Genomic DNA, 18,036 nt, shown 5'->3' on the forward strand with positions numbered 1-18,036 from the left:
AACAAAATACTTTCAAACGTGTAGTGTCACGCAGGGAATTCTGGGAATATCAGTTTACAGTTTTAGACTGTAAATTGTACATTGATTTGTTCTTTTTTTACTTCTAAAAGCTGTATAATTAACAGAATTTTACTGTAAATTTACATTAAATGCTTTGTTAGATCTTTTACAGTTTTTCCCTGTATATAGTACGGGAACTTACTGTTAACCTATTATCAGTTTTTTTCCGTAGCGTTTTTACAAAATTTTACAGTTAAAATTACACTTATTTTTTACAGTGCACATGCATATTATGTCCTTGGTGAAGGCACTGAGAATGAATACTCGCCCACACAGGTTACATGTGTTATGTGCATTTGCCATTTGCTTTGCGCCTTTGAGTTAACAAATTAGCTGAACATTATTGATTGTCCTCATTCATATATAACACCAAAGCTTGAGGAAATTATTCATGGAGTAAGAATTTGAATCAATAAATGTCCTTCTGCATGTCTTTCTCAGTGTGCATTAAAGCATAACACTTAACTGGTCACCACAGCATCACTTATATATATATATATATATATATATATATATATATATATATATATATATATGTAAGTCGCTTTGGATAAAAGCATCTGCTAAATGCATACCTTTAATTTTATTTAATTTAAATTTAATATAGACATAATTCATGTTCAGATATTCATATAGCAAAATATTCTGATAATTTTGTGAAAATGCAAAAAGAAATAAGAGCTGAAAGAGAAAGAGTTAACCAAAGCATTCTAAGATAAAAATCAGATAAAATACAGAATGAATTAAAAAAAGAAAATACCCTTCACGCCTGAAGGAAGAGATGTGTAGCTGACATTTTTTTATTTAATTTCTCAATATGAAAAGAGTTGTGTGGAAACACCCAGATGATGGCTTGATAACAGAACTGTGTTTTTCATGCATAAAGAAAATGTAAAAGAAATGCATCTGATACACTGGACCTTTGGAATGAGGAAAATATTCAGTTCTGATATCATGACATATGCCATTTCTATTGAATGGTAATTCATCGGTGGTCTCTGTGAGCGAGTGTAAGAATATCTAGATCAGTGTGGCCCACACACTCTCCTGCATTCAGTCAGTTGTTCCTTCTCTTTGCAGATGTCAGAATGCATGCACTCCCAATCCATGTCTTGCTGGTTTCGCCTGTTCAATGGCTGGAAATTTAATCAACTGTAAACGCACCACCTCCCCTCCGTATGTGGAAATCGCAGAGATCTGTGCAGGCATATTTGGGCTTGTCCTCCTCGTTGTGGCCTTTGTGTGTCTCCGAAAACACTATGTCAGCCGAAAGAAGCACAAGTCCGGCTGCGTTCAAGATTCCAATGGCTACCTCCCAGCTTTGCCCAAAAACATGATGAAAGAAACCGAGTTCAGCTCTCCTATGGAGGACAGCACCCCGATTGGCTCCAAAGGCAATCTGGACAGCAGTCCTTTCCGTTCACTCAAACCTCGAGAACAGCGGGATCTCGGCCCTCAGGTGGGCTCTCGGTCCAGGCCTCAGGGTCCTGTGGTTTGCAGCGTGGCCCCCAATTTACCTCCTCCACCTTCCACCAGCTCTGATAACGACTCTATTGTGAAAAACAATTGGGAGCACGACTATGAAGGTGAGAACTTGAGTTTATTCATTATTTATAAATATAATAATAATAATAATAATAATAATAATAATAATAAATGTTTCTTAAGCACCAGAATGAATTCTGAAGGTCATGTGACACTGAAGACTGGAATAATGACTGCCGGAAATTCAGCTCTGCCATTGAAATAAATTACATTTTTAAATATATTAAACACTTTTAAACACAAGTTAAAACAAATATTTTAAATAGTAATACGTTTTCACTGCATTTTTCATCAAATAAATGTAGCCTTGGTAAACTTTTCTAAAATCATTTTTTTACATTAACGTGATCAAAATTCGAAACTTTTTCCATAAATATAAACCAAGTGCAACTGAAGTCATGTGGTACAACTATCTCATCTATTAGTGTCAGAACTAATCAACTAGTGTGTAACCAAGAAATAAACGATTTCGGTAGCACCTTATTTTACAGTCCTGTTCCTCATGTACATACTATGTACTTATTATAGTAATTACAATAACTATGTAATAACTAGGTACTAACCCTGAACCTACCCCTAACCCTAACCCTACCCCACTGTAGTTACCTTGTGCTACCAGAACTTTCTTAGATAAGTACACTGTATGTACACTATAAGTACATGTTACTACATGTACTGTAAAATAAAGTGCGACCACGATTTCTAATAACAGCTCTCATTCACAGTGTATCCAGCTGATCCGGACTACTACGGCCGTCCCATAGCTCAAGAGTTCCCACAGTTTGACATTGTGGAAAGCACCTACTCGACGGCTAACACAGAGTCACGCAGAAACTCTCGCAGAAGCTTTCCTTTCCCGCTGGACCGCGCCGACCGCCGTGCTCCATTACCCCCTTGTTACAGCAATCAGAATTTAGATGACTTCTTGGGGCCGGATGGTCTGCCGCTGCCCAGCTCTCAGTGCCCTAACGAGTACACTGCCATAAGCTACTACCCTACCCAGCACACTCACAGCCTAGACAACGTCTCCAGCGGCTATAAGAGGCTCAGTGTGCGTTTGAGCGTGGCACAGCCTTCCTACGCGGACGGCGACGGCTCTAAGCGGCCTGGATCTACTAGAAGGACACTTAACAGTTACGCTGGCTCAGATATGGTGGAGAGTGACTACGGCAGCTGCGAGGAAGTCATGTTTTAAGAGATTGCGGTGGATCACATGTCCCGTATGAGTGGGGTTATAGAGGGGTAGCTCATCTCGTACATATAGTATATGAAGCTCAACGGCTGAAAGCCACTGAAGCACTATCAGTATTAATAGTCACTTTCAGGGAAAACGAATACATCTGTGTTGAAATGCAACTTTGCCCTTTATGAATCTGTGGAATTATTGCATGACCTTAAAACGTCTATGGTGTTGTTATGAATGATGTTAACAGTGTGTAGAAATGACTGATTGTAGTGTTGCATGTCATTATCAGTTTGGAAACCAGCGGTAGGGCGGATGATTATTTCTATAAAACATAGCTGAGGTGTGTTGTTCCCAGAGCCCATATGTGATCGCCGAAATCAGCGTGCTATGAAATTTGCAATGTTTTCAAGCATTCCATATGGTGTAAACATCTTTAGCAATGGCACATTTCACTACAGCGAAAGTACAGAGGTTACATTGATTTGTACATGCGACTGAAGCAGAGGCTGGTTCCCTGCTTTATCAAAAATTAATACACAATGTGAAATATAAGATGTATTTTAATGAAATATCAAATATAGGTCGATGATAAGTTGATCATTGCATGTTCACTCTCAGGCCTGTAGTTTTCTTTTTTTTATGGGAACAAATTTTTAGAAAATGTGCATTATGTCACTTGCTGACCAAGTGAATGGGTGCCGTCCAAATGAGAGTCCAAACAGCTGATAAAAACATCACAATAATCCACACCACTCCGGTCCATCAGTTAACATCTTGTGAAGTGAATAGCTGCTTGTCTGAAACAAATCCATCAAGGCGTATTATGTACAAATGCTAAATGCATAATGCTAAATTTCTCCAAATCTGTTCAGATGAAGAAACAAACTCATTTACATCTTGAACGGCCTGGGGGTGAATACATGTTCTGCAAATTTTCATTTTTGGGTGTACTGTTCCTTTAAGATGTGTCTGAATTGCTGTGCTTTGTGAATAGTAATTTCGAAATGTGAACTCTGTCTTTATCTGTTCATGCTATAGTTATAAGTTTTCAAAGGCAATCAAACTTACGCCATCATAAGTCTCTGTTCTGCTTTTTATGGCTCAGTTATGCAACTGTCATAATGCTTTCTAATCATTAAAATGATCACAGATATTGCCAAGTATGAAAGAAACTGAACAGATTGAATAATCATATAGACTGTATGTGTGTGCGAACATCAGAAACAACTAGATTTTATATTCTAAAGCACTTCTATCTTTGAGCTGTATTCACAACATTGATGTCATCTTTAGGGTTCAATATTTTTTGTTATAAACAGGGATTTCCACTAGAGTACATTTCATAGGATGCATAGATGACCTGAATGCGTTTGGCTTTAGAGACTGGTTTAGCGGACTGCTGCATGTGTTATCAAATGATATTGCATGTGCTCCTTTCCCTCATTGACTGTAGTCTATAGTGTTTCAAATGACAGTACAGTGTTGATGTACATATTATTAGCAAGTATGTTTGTGTAGTGGGTGGTAAGTACGAATGTAACTTTTGTATTTTGAAAGCTCAGTGTGGGATGACTCCCATGTTTTAAATAAGTTCCTCTGTGAGAGAATTTGTGCTGTCTGTTTCATTTCCCATCCATGTAAAAAACTATAAAAATACTATGAAATATATCAAATAAAATTATGTTTAATATACAGAATGTACTCTGTGTTGTATTAATTGTAATTTTATAGACTCTTATAGACTTAAATTGAATAGTAATTAAAAATTTTTTATTTTTTTATTTAGCTATGCTGCATTGGTCAAGAGTGACAGTAAAGGCATCATTTGTCTTTATAATATGTGACCCTGGACCACAAAACCAGTCATATGTGTCAATTTTGAAAACTGAAAACGTAAGCTTTCCATTGATGTATAGTTAAGATAATATTTGATCGAGATATGACTATTTGAAAATCTGGAAACTGAGGGTGAAAAAAAAATCACAGTATTGAGAAAATCACCTTTAAAGTTGTCCAAATGAATTCTTAGCAATGTATACTAAGCAAAAAAATTAGGTTTTGATATATTTACGGTACAAAACATTTTGAGGCAGTAGGGTAACAAATAATTTTTAGTTGAAACTAATTTTTATTTTTAACAGTTTATCTCTGTATTCAAAAATGTATTTAGGTACCACTTGTAGTACACTTGAGCATACTAGTGTATGAAATATTTCAAGTGTACTACAAGTATATATTTATATATCAAATATATGTTATAGACAACAGAGATAGTAAAGGCACATTTTAGTTCATATTCACTGTATTATTTTATATCTTATTTTTTTCATTAATTACTAAATTGGTGTGTGAGCACTTTAAGTAAATTATGGAAGTGCACTTTTTTCTCACCTGGGAATACTTATATATAAATATATAATCAAATACAAAGCAGTTATGTCAAACTAATATCTCACTATACTGTCTTTATTTTTGTCAAATGAATGCAACACTGGTGAGCAAGAGACTTTAAAAGATTTTTAAAATCTTATTGTATACAAAATATATAAATGTGGTTAATGTGGTAACATCTAAATCATTTTCTTCAAGCCAAAGTATTTGTCCTACTGCCACATTTGTGGACACTATCATCAGATTTCATCAGAACTGTTTATTAATGTTTATTTTTATTTTTCATCCTTCTAACAGCTGTTTTCTGTTTGAAACATCTCTGAATGAGTTAAGCATTGAGGGAGACTCATTAGCTTTCAGACGCAGAATAAAAGCGATTAGAATAATGGAAGAACATATGCGATCGAGATTGTGAATCAGAGCAGCAACAATCAGAGGAGCTCTGACTCAGCTCGCCACAATTACTGTAACTCAGCAATTCCCCAAGATCTATGCATCAGTGAAAGAGCAGTCCCATACATCCCCTGTCCTGAAGCACGGGAATCTCAAATAACCACATTCTCCATGCCACAATTGGACAATTATGAACAATTCTTGCAGGTTACAATAGGAACAATAGGAAAACAAAGCCATAACCTGGACATTTTAGGCAATTTAGTAAACCCTGCCAGGATATGTGCAGTGAAAACAGGACATGTAATCACCCTGTTTAATGTAAAATGTACCGTATTGTTTTATGTCATGAAATTCATTAAACTGTAGGAATGTCCCACTGTGCAGCTGTTTACAACTCAATTTTCAAGTACAAATTGAGCAAAAGACTTTGCACGGTTCACAGCAGAAGCACACGTGGGTCCAGCATGAAATGTTCGCCTCATACAAACCTTGGCCCAAACCTCTACAATCAGCACAGCCACAGAGAATTATTCAGATGCCAGTCAAGTTCAATAAAATAAAACAACATTGCCCTCGCACATACCGAAACACAGCGGCGTGAGTCGTAATTATAACAGGATTCAAGTGAGCTCCCTGTTAATCTGGCTTTGACACTCTCATGTAGCATGATAAACAGTCTTGTGGGTAAACTCGCTCACATCTGGATTGTTAAATACAGAGGCTGGAGCGCAACGCAAACTGCTTTGCATTCATCATCATACTCTGCAAACAAAAAAGTCTGGTTATTAATGTGACCCCTAGTCATTTCTGGGTCAACAGATGGAGGGCAGCAGTGTTTGTGTATTCAGATTAGTGCTTTTGTTGTGCAGTTACAAAAGAGGGGAGAGGAGAAATATACTGTGAATATCGTACGACTCACATCCAAATACACATCCAAATACAAATAAATGTCTGTTTCTGACATTATATATATATAATGTTAGAAAAAGACCATACATTAGGGAATTCATACTTATCTCTCAGGTTTGACACATATGTTTGTTTGGAAACTGATAGATGATGTTCAGTCTGATATATATTGCTTCACAGTGCAGCACGAAACATTGGACATCTTCATATTAATCATGAAATGCAGAAAATGTTTTGCACTTATTTTAAAGAGCCAGTAAGATGAAAATTCTAAGCTTCCTATCACTGTTTATAAGTCCTGTACAATAGGTTTAAATCCATCCAAGGTTAAAAAAACATTGTCCTTTTGTCAAAAAATATCATTTTAAAATTACCTCAATTCTCAGAGATCCCCAAACGGTTCGCGCGAAGCTGTTCAAAAGATTCAGTTTCCTTAAACCCCACCTTTCGGTAGCATACTGTGTTCTGATTGGTCAACTGACATAGTCATTTTTGATTGGTTGTTCCGCACACAACTTCATGGTAAACAATGCGTTAGCATCTTTTTGGGGTAAATTATGTCTTATTCCTCTCATCGCGAAGCAAACAGTAAAATAAAAAACTTGAACAGTCTCGCTGCTTTTTCTTCTGTGTGGGTGTATTCAAGCCGCGCGCTTCAGTTTGAATCTGAATAGTGCGTTCAGCGTGGGGGCGTGGTCACATTAGATATAGTGAAGGTAGACGTGAAAAACAGACATCGCGTTGTTTTCATCTTTATCACAGAATATCTGTTAGCAGCACTTGTTACACTTCTTTTTAATGACGTGTTTGTAAATGAAGATCAGCGCAGACAGGCTGCAGACAGCACACATACTGATAAGACGCTTGGGAGAAAACAAACACATAACTTCATAATCATACTTTGCGTTGTGAATCGGAGATGCTTGTTGGTCTAAATAAAGTTGGTAAAGAACCCTCTTTTATGGCCAAACGCTTTAAAAATCCCGCTGTACTCACCGAGATTAGAAAAGCAGTCATCAGTGAAATGTTGTGAACACAACAAGGATTTGTTGTACTGCTCTGTTATTGTGGTAAAAATGAATTTTAGCCATTGGTTCTTCTGATCTTCATTCTTTGGCAGTGAAAATAAAACAAACTTGTCTTTACAATTACAAACACACTGTCTCCTCGACATGATGCTATCACACCAACCAGAGCGTCTGTGTGTGGGTGGGGCAGGTCAGAGTTTCGTTTCTCTCAAGACGTTAGGCGGAGATTATTATGCAAAGTGTTCTAGTGACGTACATAGAGATGGGCAAAAGATTTGAAATCTATAACGACTCGTTTCAGCGATTCAGAGTCGACTCCTTACTTTAGAAGCATATAACTTTATAAATCGTGTACTTTTTGGTTTAATTACTTTGCACATTGTTACACTGATGGACAGCTACATCATACACTGTAATACAGGTAATTTTTGATTTCCCATCTGTGTGGCTCTTTAAGTACTTTATTGTTGCCTTAACAATTTACTTATTTATTTTATTAAATGAATCGAAACATTAAATCTGCAACACGTTACTGTATGTAGTAAGTGAGTGCATGTGTTCTCCTACATGCATTGACACTGCATTATGACATAAACGTATCAATAAACCAGCCAAGAATGACAAGATGAAGGATGATATATTTATTGACCCAGCTGACTGACAGATGAAGAGGTAGTGGAATATATCAGGAAAAAAATGTGCCATTACTGAGAGTTTATTATGAGCCATAAGCATCATCTTAAATATGCAGAATGCCACATTTCTTTAATGCTACTGAAGCATTGTAAACTACATAGGTGTGCACAAAAGCCATGATGTGAATGAGACAGCTACGAATATAAATGCAGTTTAAAAAGATGCAAAGGTTTTACATATTTGTTTTGTGACAAAATAAATTATTTTTGAATTGGATGGTTTTTTACGCTTCTGAAATGTCAAAAAATGTAATACATATCTGTGTCCCATTAGACATTCTTTCAAAAAGCATCTTTAGAGTAATTGTGCTGTGTGATTAAGAATGAATGAATGTTGGTTTTCAATGTGGGTCCAATTTGATCAGATGTGGGAGCAGCATTTTTTATTTTTAATGGTGCCTTTTTATTGACTGCAGAGTTGATATATTGTAATTTATAAATATTATATATGTGTGTGTACAATATGGTTTCTATATGGTTTCTTCTAACGCAACTTCTATTCGCCTTGCATTTGACTAACAGTGCAGTCTTATAAAAGTTTTTACTGTAGATTTTAATCTCTAAAATGTAAGTTATACAAACTTTTAAAACTTCCAGCATTGTGCTTCGATATTTTAGGGCAGCATGCCATGAAGAGCATCAGGTGTGCTCACATGATCAGAACATCCTCAGCATCAGCATCAGCATCAGCATCCAGCTTCACACGAAGCCAACACTTGTCAGAGCACACGCGGATATAAATGACACATGCCTCTTGATCTCCAGCTGCGTTTCACGACGGTAGCCTACTGAGAGATCTTCTGAAGTTTGGGAGGCGTTTATCCACTCTTTTATTTCCCGCCAGCTTTTAACAGTGAATGAGGACTGCACGGTTAAGAAGTGAATGAACGAACACGAGTTTACATGTTATGTAGCTAGCTATCAGATTTATGAATGTGCGTCTTAACAAGCACAGCGCGCTGCATGCTCTTCAAGTTCTCGCGATCTGGAGAGACGCTGGATTACAAATGTCACTCCGCGTGCCCTGCAGGATTTTATGTCTAAATACGAGTTTGAATGACAGCTATTTGTTTTTAAACGAAGCCAGTTTTCATCAGATGACGATTTAACAACTGCTTTGCCTGTTATGATATGGACATGGCTCTGTAGCGTCGGTAAGAGCGCACGGCTGCAGCGGCGGAGGACCGGAGCCCTCTCCGCTGTCCTGTGATGATGAACTGAGGATGGTGGAGGGAACAGACGCCCCTCTGAGGAACATTTCGACAGGAAACCGGGGCAGCAAGTACCTCTCTTTCCCCTGGATGGTGACTTTACTCTCCAGTGTTCTCATCACTACGATTATAGTAGATGTTCTGGGCAACCTGTTGGTCATTGTATCGGTCTTCAGAAACAGAAAGCTCAGGAAGGCGGGTAAATGTCTACAATATCTTTATAATTCATCACGCGGACAGTCATTTATTTGTATATTTTACTGGCAAGGTTTTGGGAAGTATCTCGTTCTTTGAAAATGTGTTTTTCCTTTGACAGAGTTGTATAATATGCATTATGAATATTTATTATTATCACCTGGTCAACTAAAAAGCAGTTAAAAGCGCCTAAAACCAAAAAAACAGACCAGCCTGACCAGAAAGCGTAGCAAATCATTTAATAGACTGGTTTAATTTTTTTTCCAGCAAGACATTATTAATATTTGTAATCTACTTTTTATAATAATAATAATAATAATAATAATTATTATTATTATTACTAATAGTACTTTGATAATTTTTTTTTACTACTAACAATAATTGTTCAGCAGTTATTAGTATCTTTAATCTTTTTCTTTTTACAAATTATTGTTGTTGTTATTATATTTATTAACAATTACAACAACAATAATAATAATTTTAATTTAAAAATGTTGTATAATTCATATAATAATAATTACAATAATAATAATAAATAGTACAAATATTAATAAAAGTCCTGCTGAACAATTATCATCATCATCATCATCATCATCATCATCATTATTAATAATAACAAAAACAACAAATTAAATTATCACATTTTCCATCTTTGTTTTGGACTGCCTTGCTGTTAAGCAAAACAACAACAACAACAACAAAACATAATTATCGATAAAATACTGTAAACAACACCTTAAAACTTACTTTAGATGTGAACATTTTTTTTTTGTGTTTTTTGGTGTTGTTTGATGCCACTCTTTAGACCAAACAGTAGTATTCATCTACGGCCTTGATATTAAAGTACAAATATCTTTCTCAGCTCATTATTTAAAATTCAGACACAGTAAATGACTCGTCAACGGCGTCCAGACCATCAAGTGTCATACTGAAAAGACAAAAGCCTGGTTGTGTGCAGCTGCTGTGAATGCCTCTGCATGCTGCCCTGTTAACATTGTCAGATTTAGTCTGAGATGCAACATCTCAATCTGTCCTCCGGCCACTAGTCTTATCTCAGGAACACACACAGCACACAGCCTGACCTCTTTTTAGAGATTTAAGCTTTAAGTGGTTCTAAGGTGCAGTTATTTTGTCTGAACAACTAATGATTGACCGTTAAAAGATACAAGCACTGATATAATGTAAAGACAAACGAGATACAATACACTTCTCTTAATGAGCTCAGCCCCAGATAAAACATAAAGTTTCAAACAGAGCTTGAAAGTGAGACTGAGCTTGCATATGCTGCAAACCAGACACATACAGATCCTATATAATCACCTGGCTAATGCAACATGTGTAGTCTTTTGGATACTAAACAGCTCCAGACAGAAATATACTTCTATGAGATGTTTAATTCAGTTGATTATACTCCCTTATACAGAACAGTACAAAACAACATGTTGTTTTCCTCTTAAAATAAAGGCATTGAGGATGCAGGAGCTCACTCAGTGCTGGCAGTGAGACGGGTTCATGAACTCCTGACACACCTCCAGTAATTAGAGCTCCAGTCTGTGTGTGGTTGCTTTAGAGACACCAGCACAGTATTTACACATCATTTGGTGCTTTGTCTTGGTGTGCTTTTATTTATTCATTAGTATTTTCATCATGCTTTTCAGTAAAAATATTCAAACATCCTTTAAACAAAATAAATTTACTTAGGAGGCAGAATTGCACAAGATAATTAAGGAAAGCTGTTTCCTGCCATGGAATAATAATAATAATAATAATAATAATAATAATAATAATAATAATAATTATAAGTAATTGCTACTTTTTTATCTCACAATTCTGCCCATTTATTTACAATTCTGTGTTTATATCTCACAATTCTTAAAAAAATGAACGAAATGTAAAGATATTAAGAAAAAAATAAGAACTGCAAGATATAAACAGTATTGTGAGATATAAACTTAAAGTTGTGAGATATAAACTTGCAAATGGGAAAAAGTCAGAACTGTGAGACATAAACTTAGAATTGTAAAAAAACAAAAACAAACAAACTTGCAAGTCTGAGAATAGAAGTCTGAATGAAGTCTCAAAGAAAAAAGAATTGTGCAAAATTCTCAGAATTGCAAGAAAAATTCAGAATTCTATTTATATATCACAATTATTATTATTATTATTATTATTATTATTATTATTATTATTATTATTATTTTATAAGAAACAAAGTCAGAATTGTGATACAAGTCCCAATTACTTTATTTATTTTGTATTTATTTTTGTAATTCAGTGACGGAGGAAAAAAGTTTTTTTTTTCTTAGAGGCAAAAACTTTGAAGCTAAAAAGATGACAATAACTAAATTTAAGATGTATTTTCTGAAAACAACTCTTAATAACTTTTTGCTGTAAAAGTAAAAAACGTTATGGGGTCTTATGTGTTGCTAAAAAAGAACATTATTTTGTGTATTTGGTGTAATGAAATGTGTTTATGCTGTTTAAGGTTCAAAGCACACATTATTTTCAACATGTACATTGTATTGTTTCTGCTCTCTGTCCAGCCTTTCTGAAATGCATGAATTTTTACAAAGCTTGTCGTTCTGAAAAGTGAGGTGTGCTCTGATTGGCCAGCTATCCAGTGCATTGTGATTGGCCGAATGCCTCAGGCATGTGACAGATTTGTACCGCCCCTTATCATAATGTCATGCCCGGTGTGACGAGACAAAAACAATAAAACACTTACAAACGAGGCATTTGTTGCATCCAGTGGGGACATAATTACTGATTATAATGACTTATACTGTCTTTTTACAAGTTGCATTGCATATCATGCCGCAAAAAACATAAAACAATGTGTGCATTTGTGATCGCAGAAACGATAAACAGCAAGCACTACTCTACACTGCTCAAAACTCGCGTGAATCAAATCCTTTAAATATGAAAACATACTTACAGGTTGTTAGTCAGAACAGCCGGCATTGTAGGTTCAGGAAACAGTTTCCCATAAAATGTGCTTAACACATCTGAATATTTGGGTTGAACTGTTCTGGAACAGTGTTGTAAATAAAACTTAACCACTGATTTCTAGTTGTGTGCTCTTTTGGAAGGCCCAAAGCAAGAATCAAAGTTACACCTTCTTTCTTTGTGTGAACATTCAGGTGGTGAGGCATTTTAGGAGGGCGTGGACAAGTCTAAACCCTTTAATAAAGAATATCTCTCTGGGTTTGAGACTTTAGTCTTTGCAACTTTAGGCATCTATTCACGAACAGCTTATAACACTCAGAAGAGAAAGGAAAACTTGAAACTGCATCATAAGACCCTTTTAAATGTGTTACCATTTTAAACACTTATAGCTGAAGCTCTACTTATCTCTTCACTTGATGCTCAGTGAGAGCAGATCCGGATCAAAGTGAATTTAAATGTGATGATTTATTCCATCACAGGTCCTGAAACTTCAGACTGGGTGATGCACAAGGGCCAAATTCAATTTGAGTCCCATTTCCATCACATTCATCGATAGCCAGCAAATTCATTTACAGCACATAAATTCATCAGTATTGTTGACCTCTATTCTTGAGACGCTGGTGATGACAGGTCACAGAAAGTTCCTCCATGACACAAGAATTCACATGAAGAACAATCCAGTGCCTCAAAATTCACACACGTACATCTGTAAAAGAGTTTCCTACTTTGATCAGCTATCTGAACTACCAAAACAACGCTGTGAGCTATACATGCATCCTGTCATCACAGATGTCTGTCGAGCAAGACCAGGTAAAATCTGTGAATTAATTGAGCAGTGCTGTGCAACAGAGAAAAACAATAATCCTGTAAAACTAGAACCACAGTTCTTCATCGTGCCTTTCATTTGTCACATTTGTAACCCTTCTCTACATGACTGGGTCTGAAAAGTCATTTAGAGATAGCTGTCCCTAATTTCTGCACCGTGATGACTGTGAAGAGAAGCACCATTAACATGTTCTTTGCTTCATCTGAACAGACAGACAACTTGGATATAATAACTATAACACAATACAATATTATAGTCTATAATATTATACTTTACATAATAATATGTAATATATAATATACTTTAAATACTTTATATATTTATATATTATGTTAGGTAAAAAATGTTAGCCGGAATGCACTGTAAGTCACTTTGGATAAAAGCGTCTGCTAAATGCATAAAATTATTTAAATTAATTTTTTTATACACAGTATAGGGAGAGAGAGTGAGACTTTATTTCAGATAAAATACATAGTTGGTTTTCGTGCACTTCAGCAAGACATTGACATATTTCTTCCCCCAGTCTTTGAAACATTTACTACTTATTTTATTCTTTTTTTTTTCAGTCATTTAAATGTGTATTTCTATATTTCTGCCCTTTTCTATTATTTCATTTATAAATTAATAAAACTAAAATAAGAAAATGAGTCATAAAGTGTACAATAAAGCACAATCAAATCCTTATATTATAATCACATTGTGCTTGAATCATGTTAAAGGTGTAATCTACCAGTTGTCCTGCCGGTGAATGCATAAATCTGTTTTCTTACGATGCACTTAGGGCTTAACGATTACTCCAGAGCACTCTTACATATACAATGATTTTCAAGTGCTACTTAAGTTACGATGCTTTTGGGAAACAGACCGTTATATTAAAATCAGTCGTACGATAATTTTTACAAGCTTCTGGGAAACAAAGCTTTTGGGAATCCCCACCCAGAACTGCTGTGCACTGGGCTAAATGCACTAATTACATTTGGTGTTATTTTTACCAGTTGATAACTCACAAAGAACTCATGAAATGTGTTAAGGACTGGAGTCAAAACAGTGGCAGGAATTCCTGGTGTGTTTGAGCATTCTGTCCGTTTTAGAGTTGTGTCTAGTGTGACATCACATCCTGTTTTTGGTTCGTTTAGATGTCTTTGATCCATGTTGCATTCATATTTCAAAAGGCCCACCCTTTTAAGGCGTCTTGGTTTGTTTTTGAGCACAGGTTCAGATGGCAGCATTCACACTTATTCAAATGAATTGCACTGATTGTAAAGCAATGACACCAGAGTTTATTTTAATTGAACAAACTCTGGATCCAAATTGTCATGGGTCCAACTTCCCATACTCCTAATACTTCCGTTAGAGGAAGATGAAAATCATTTGCAGTAAATGTGTTGTTCACTTAGTACAAAACCGGCCGACATGTGATGGATTAACACAGCTGGATGTGAAGCGTGTGCTCAGTAATTCAAAGAATTAAATCCATTGCCTTCAGTCACAGAAGTGGATGCACAAGTCAATCCAGCACTTGTTTAATGGAGCATCTGGTACCAGGAGAGTTGAAAACAATTCATTAGTGTGTTGGCGTGAATCTTAGTTTTATTATGAAGAGACACCACACATGCACTAAATGTAAAAGTCTCGTGTTCAAAGCGCTCCACAGGCACAGACCTGATTTAATTGTTTTATTCGATTTTATAATCTCATTGATGCAGTTAATCAGAGCAAGAAAATCCTTTTATTAAAGTAGAAAGGCCAGGCATTAGTCTTATTATGTGTGCGATCTTGAGCTACATGAGTTACGTGAGAGTGGAGTTATGAAGTCATTGCTCAAACATTACAGGATCCAGTTACAGTGTACTGTAGGTCACTGCTTTGATTTGTCTACTCACCGATGAATATTGATATTTACAGCACATGAGGTTTGTGACATATTAAGCACCCCTGCTTGTTTTGGGTTTATCACACAGATATGTTGCTGGCATTTATGTTAAAGTAAAGAATAATAACCCATGAAAAAGCAACAAGGCTGGTAATTTCAGGCACCATATTGGCAAGTAGGAGACTTTACCACATTGGTTCATTCAGGTGTGTTGTGGTTTCTCTGTTGTATTACACTACCTCAGACTCAGGCCTGAAACACTAAGTACATGATTGCTTCTAACCTTGCATGCTCAGTTTTATGACGCATTGCATTCTGAAATGTTTCTGTGATACATGGAGAAAGTCTCAATGGCAGCTGCACGACTGGCACAGAAGCCCCTCAGGAATATACAATTCATTTTGTTGTTGTTATTTTTTAAAAGATCCTTTTTTTTCTTTGCTTGAGCCATTAATTCTTTGTAAACAATAATTTTTACCTTTTCCCCAAATATTATTATGTTGCATGCAGTATCTACCAATGAGGCCAACCTGGACATGTTAAGATGACAAATAGAGAATACACAGACAAATCTTGCATTCTTCTAGTCAAGTCGTCAAGTCAAGTCACGTCACAGTTTTTTATATTGTGCTTTTTACAATACAGATTCTACTGTCATTGCAGAATAGAAATAATAGAAATTCTTAATCAAGAGACAGGATTATTGATTGAGTCTCCCAAATTGTATTTTTATTTTTAATTTTTTTAATCAATGTTACAGAATAGTCTTATTTAAGTCTTTGTGATAAACAAAAGTAATTTGTAATCAGTAATGGACTACAATTAATCTACCCAGTGCTGCACGTCACATATCACATTATATCCACAGAGGACAAACAGTTGGGAAAATGAATGAATGAATGTAACATAAAAATGGTAAAATTAGACTTTTCCTTTTCCTTTTTTTTGTGTGTGTTGCTATTCAAGAACCATTTTGATTCAGAAATTTAGGAATTAACTTTCATGCTTATTATTATTTTTTCTAAGTCATACATTTCCATATTGCATTTCCTAATGAGATGGTGTTGATTCTTGCATAGCTACAGTACAAAGCACCTAGATACAGCTACACAACCTGGACAAACGACACATCTTAACAGTGCTTTCGGTGATCTTTTACCCTCTTATCCTTACAGGTAATGCCTTTGTGGTGAGTTTGGCGGTAGCAGATCTGGTCGTGGCCATCTACCCCTACCCGCTCGTCCTGACCGCCATCTTCAATGACCGCTGGATCGCGGGTGATATTCACTGTCAGATCAGCGGCTTCCTCATGGGGCTCAGTGTGATCGGCTCTATTTTCAACATCACAGGCATCGCCATCAACCGCTACTGTTACATCTGCCACAGCCTCAAGTACGACAAGCTCTTCTCCAACAAGAACACAGTATGCTATGTGGTCCTGGTCTGGGCGCTGACTGTCCTGGCGATCGTCCCAAACTGGTTTGTGGAGTCTCTGCAGTACGACCCACGTGTCTACTCATGCACCTTCGCCCAATCGGTGAGCTCGCTCTACACCATCACGGTGGTGGTGGTGCACTTCATTCTGCCCATCGGCATCGTCACGTACTGCTACCTGCGCATCTGGATCCTCGTCATACAGGTGCGCAGACGGGTCAAGCCCGACAGTCGGCCCAAGATCAAGCCTCATGACTTAAGGAACTTTCTCACCATGTTTGTGGTGTTTGTGTTGTTCGCCGTCTGCTGGGCTCCGTTGAACTTCATAGGCCTGGCGGTGGCGATCCACCCCAGACTCGGTCAAGCTATACCCGAGTGGCTCTTCACTGCCAGCTACTTCATGGCGTACTTCAACAGCTGCCTCAATGGAGTTATATATGGAGTGCTGAACCACAACTTCCGAAAAGAGTATAAAAGGATTATACTTGCTATTTTCAAGTTTAATTGTTGAGTTTTCGGGATGAGACGAGCACTGTGTTTTTCTTAAAATTTGTAAGTTATGCAAAGCAATTGTAATGATGCATCTTTTGTGATTCGAATGTTTTTATTTGTCATAGCAAATATGGACGTATACTTTGATTCCCTGTATTTACATCCTAAGATTGGCACAAAATGACATGCGTTTGAACTTGAGTTCCTTGTTTACATTGTCATCTATGTTGTCATCTTATTTAAAAATGTAATCGGCATCTAAATGTGGAAGATCCCAACACTAATCAAAACCTTGATAATGTCTTTTTTTATATAAATGAAAATCAATGTACTTGATTTTGTTGAATATTCAAATGTCTAAAAATTCAGTGTTTGAATATAAAAAAAAAGTTGAAATGCAATTGCTTTAAAACGTCGTGATTTTTTATTTTATTATATATATATACATATATATAAATATATATATATATATATATATATATATATATATATATATATATATATATATATATATATATATATATATATATATATATATATATATATATATATTAAATTGAATGCACTGTAAGTCGCTTTGGATAAAAGCGTCTGCTAAATGCATAAATTTAATTTAATTTTATATATATTTATCATAACAGTAATGATGGTGTCTCATTTTTGTTAAATATTTGGGAGGAAAAAACTACAAAAACAATCAAGAGTACAAAAGTTTGAAGTACTAAGGGAGCATATGGAATCAATGAGAGGATTTTCAGATTATAATTGATGATGATTATACTTAAAATATAATTTTATCCCAATTTGATTTACTCAACCAATTGCATGTTATTAAGGTGATAGAAGTCA

The 18,036-nt window shown here is 35.9% G+C and overlaps 2 protein-coding genes across 2 annotated transcripts in view; both read left to right on the top strand.

The window, feature by feature from the left end:
- Positions 1-3,964, top strand: part of LOC113114262 (protocadherin Fat 2-like) — a 45,299-nt gene extending 41,335 nt beyond the window's left edge. The window contains exons 23-24 of the mRNA XM_026281136.1: positions 1,141-1,646; positions 2,331-3,964. Coding sequence (XP_026136921.1) covers positions 1,141-1,646; positions 2,331-2,800 — 976 coding nt within the window. The 3' untranslated portion in view covers positions 2,801-3,964. The remainder of the gene's footprint in view (positions 1-1,140; positions 1,647-2,330) is intronic.
- Positions 3,965-9,381: 5,417 nt separating this feature from the next.
- Positions 9,382-17,456, top strand: mtnr1al (melatonin receptor type 1A like). The gene is made up of 2 exons (XM_026281445.1): positions 9,382-9,620; positions 16,437-17,456. Exons 1-2 carry the CDS (start codon positions 9,434-9,436, stop codon positions 17,204-17,206), a joined length of 957 nt encoding a protein of 318 aa, XP_026137230.1. The 5' UTR covers positions 9,382-9,433; the 3' UTR covers positions 17,207-17,456.
- The last annotated feature ends 580 nt before the right edge of the window (positions 17,457-18,036 follow it).

This window comes from Carassius auratus, chromosome 14, assembly GCF_003368295.1.
Source record: "Carassius auratus strain Wakin chromosome 14, ASM336829v1, whole genome shotgun sequence".
NCBI classification, from domain to species: Eukaryota; Metazoa; Chordata; class Actinopteri; order Cypriniformes; family Cyprinidae; genus Carassius; species Carassius auratus.

Excerpts from the sequence above, each read along its gene's own strand:
- mtnr1al (XM_026281445.1), top strand. The coding sequence starts at position 9,434 with ATGGTGGAGGGAACAGACGCCCCTCTGAGGAACATTTCGACAGGAAAC. Across the intron at positions 9,621-16,436 it reads CAGAAAGCTCAGGAAGGCGG|GTAATGCCTTTGTGGTGAGT; the intron begins GTAAATGTCTAC and ends TTATCCTTACAG.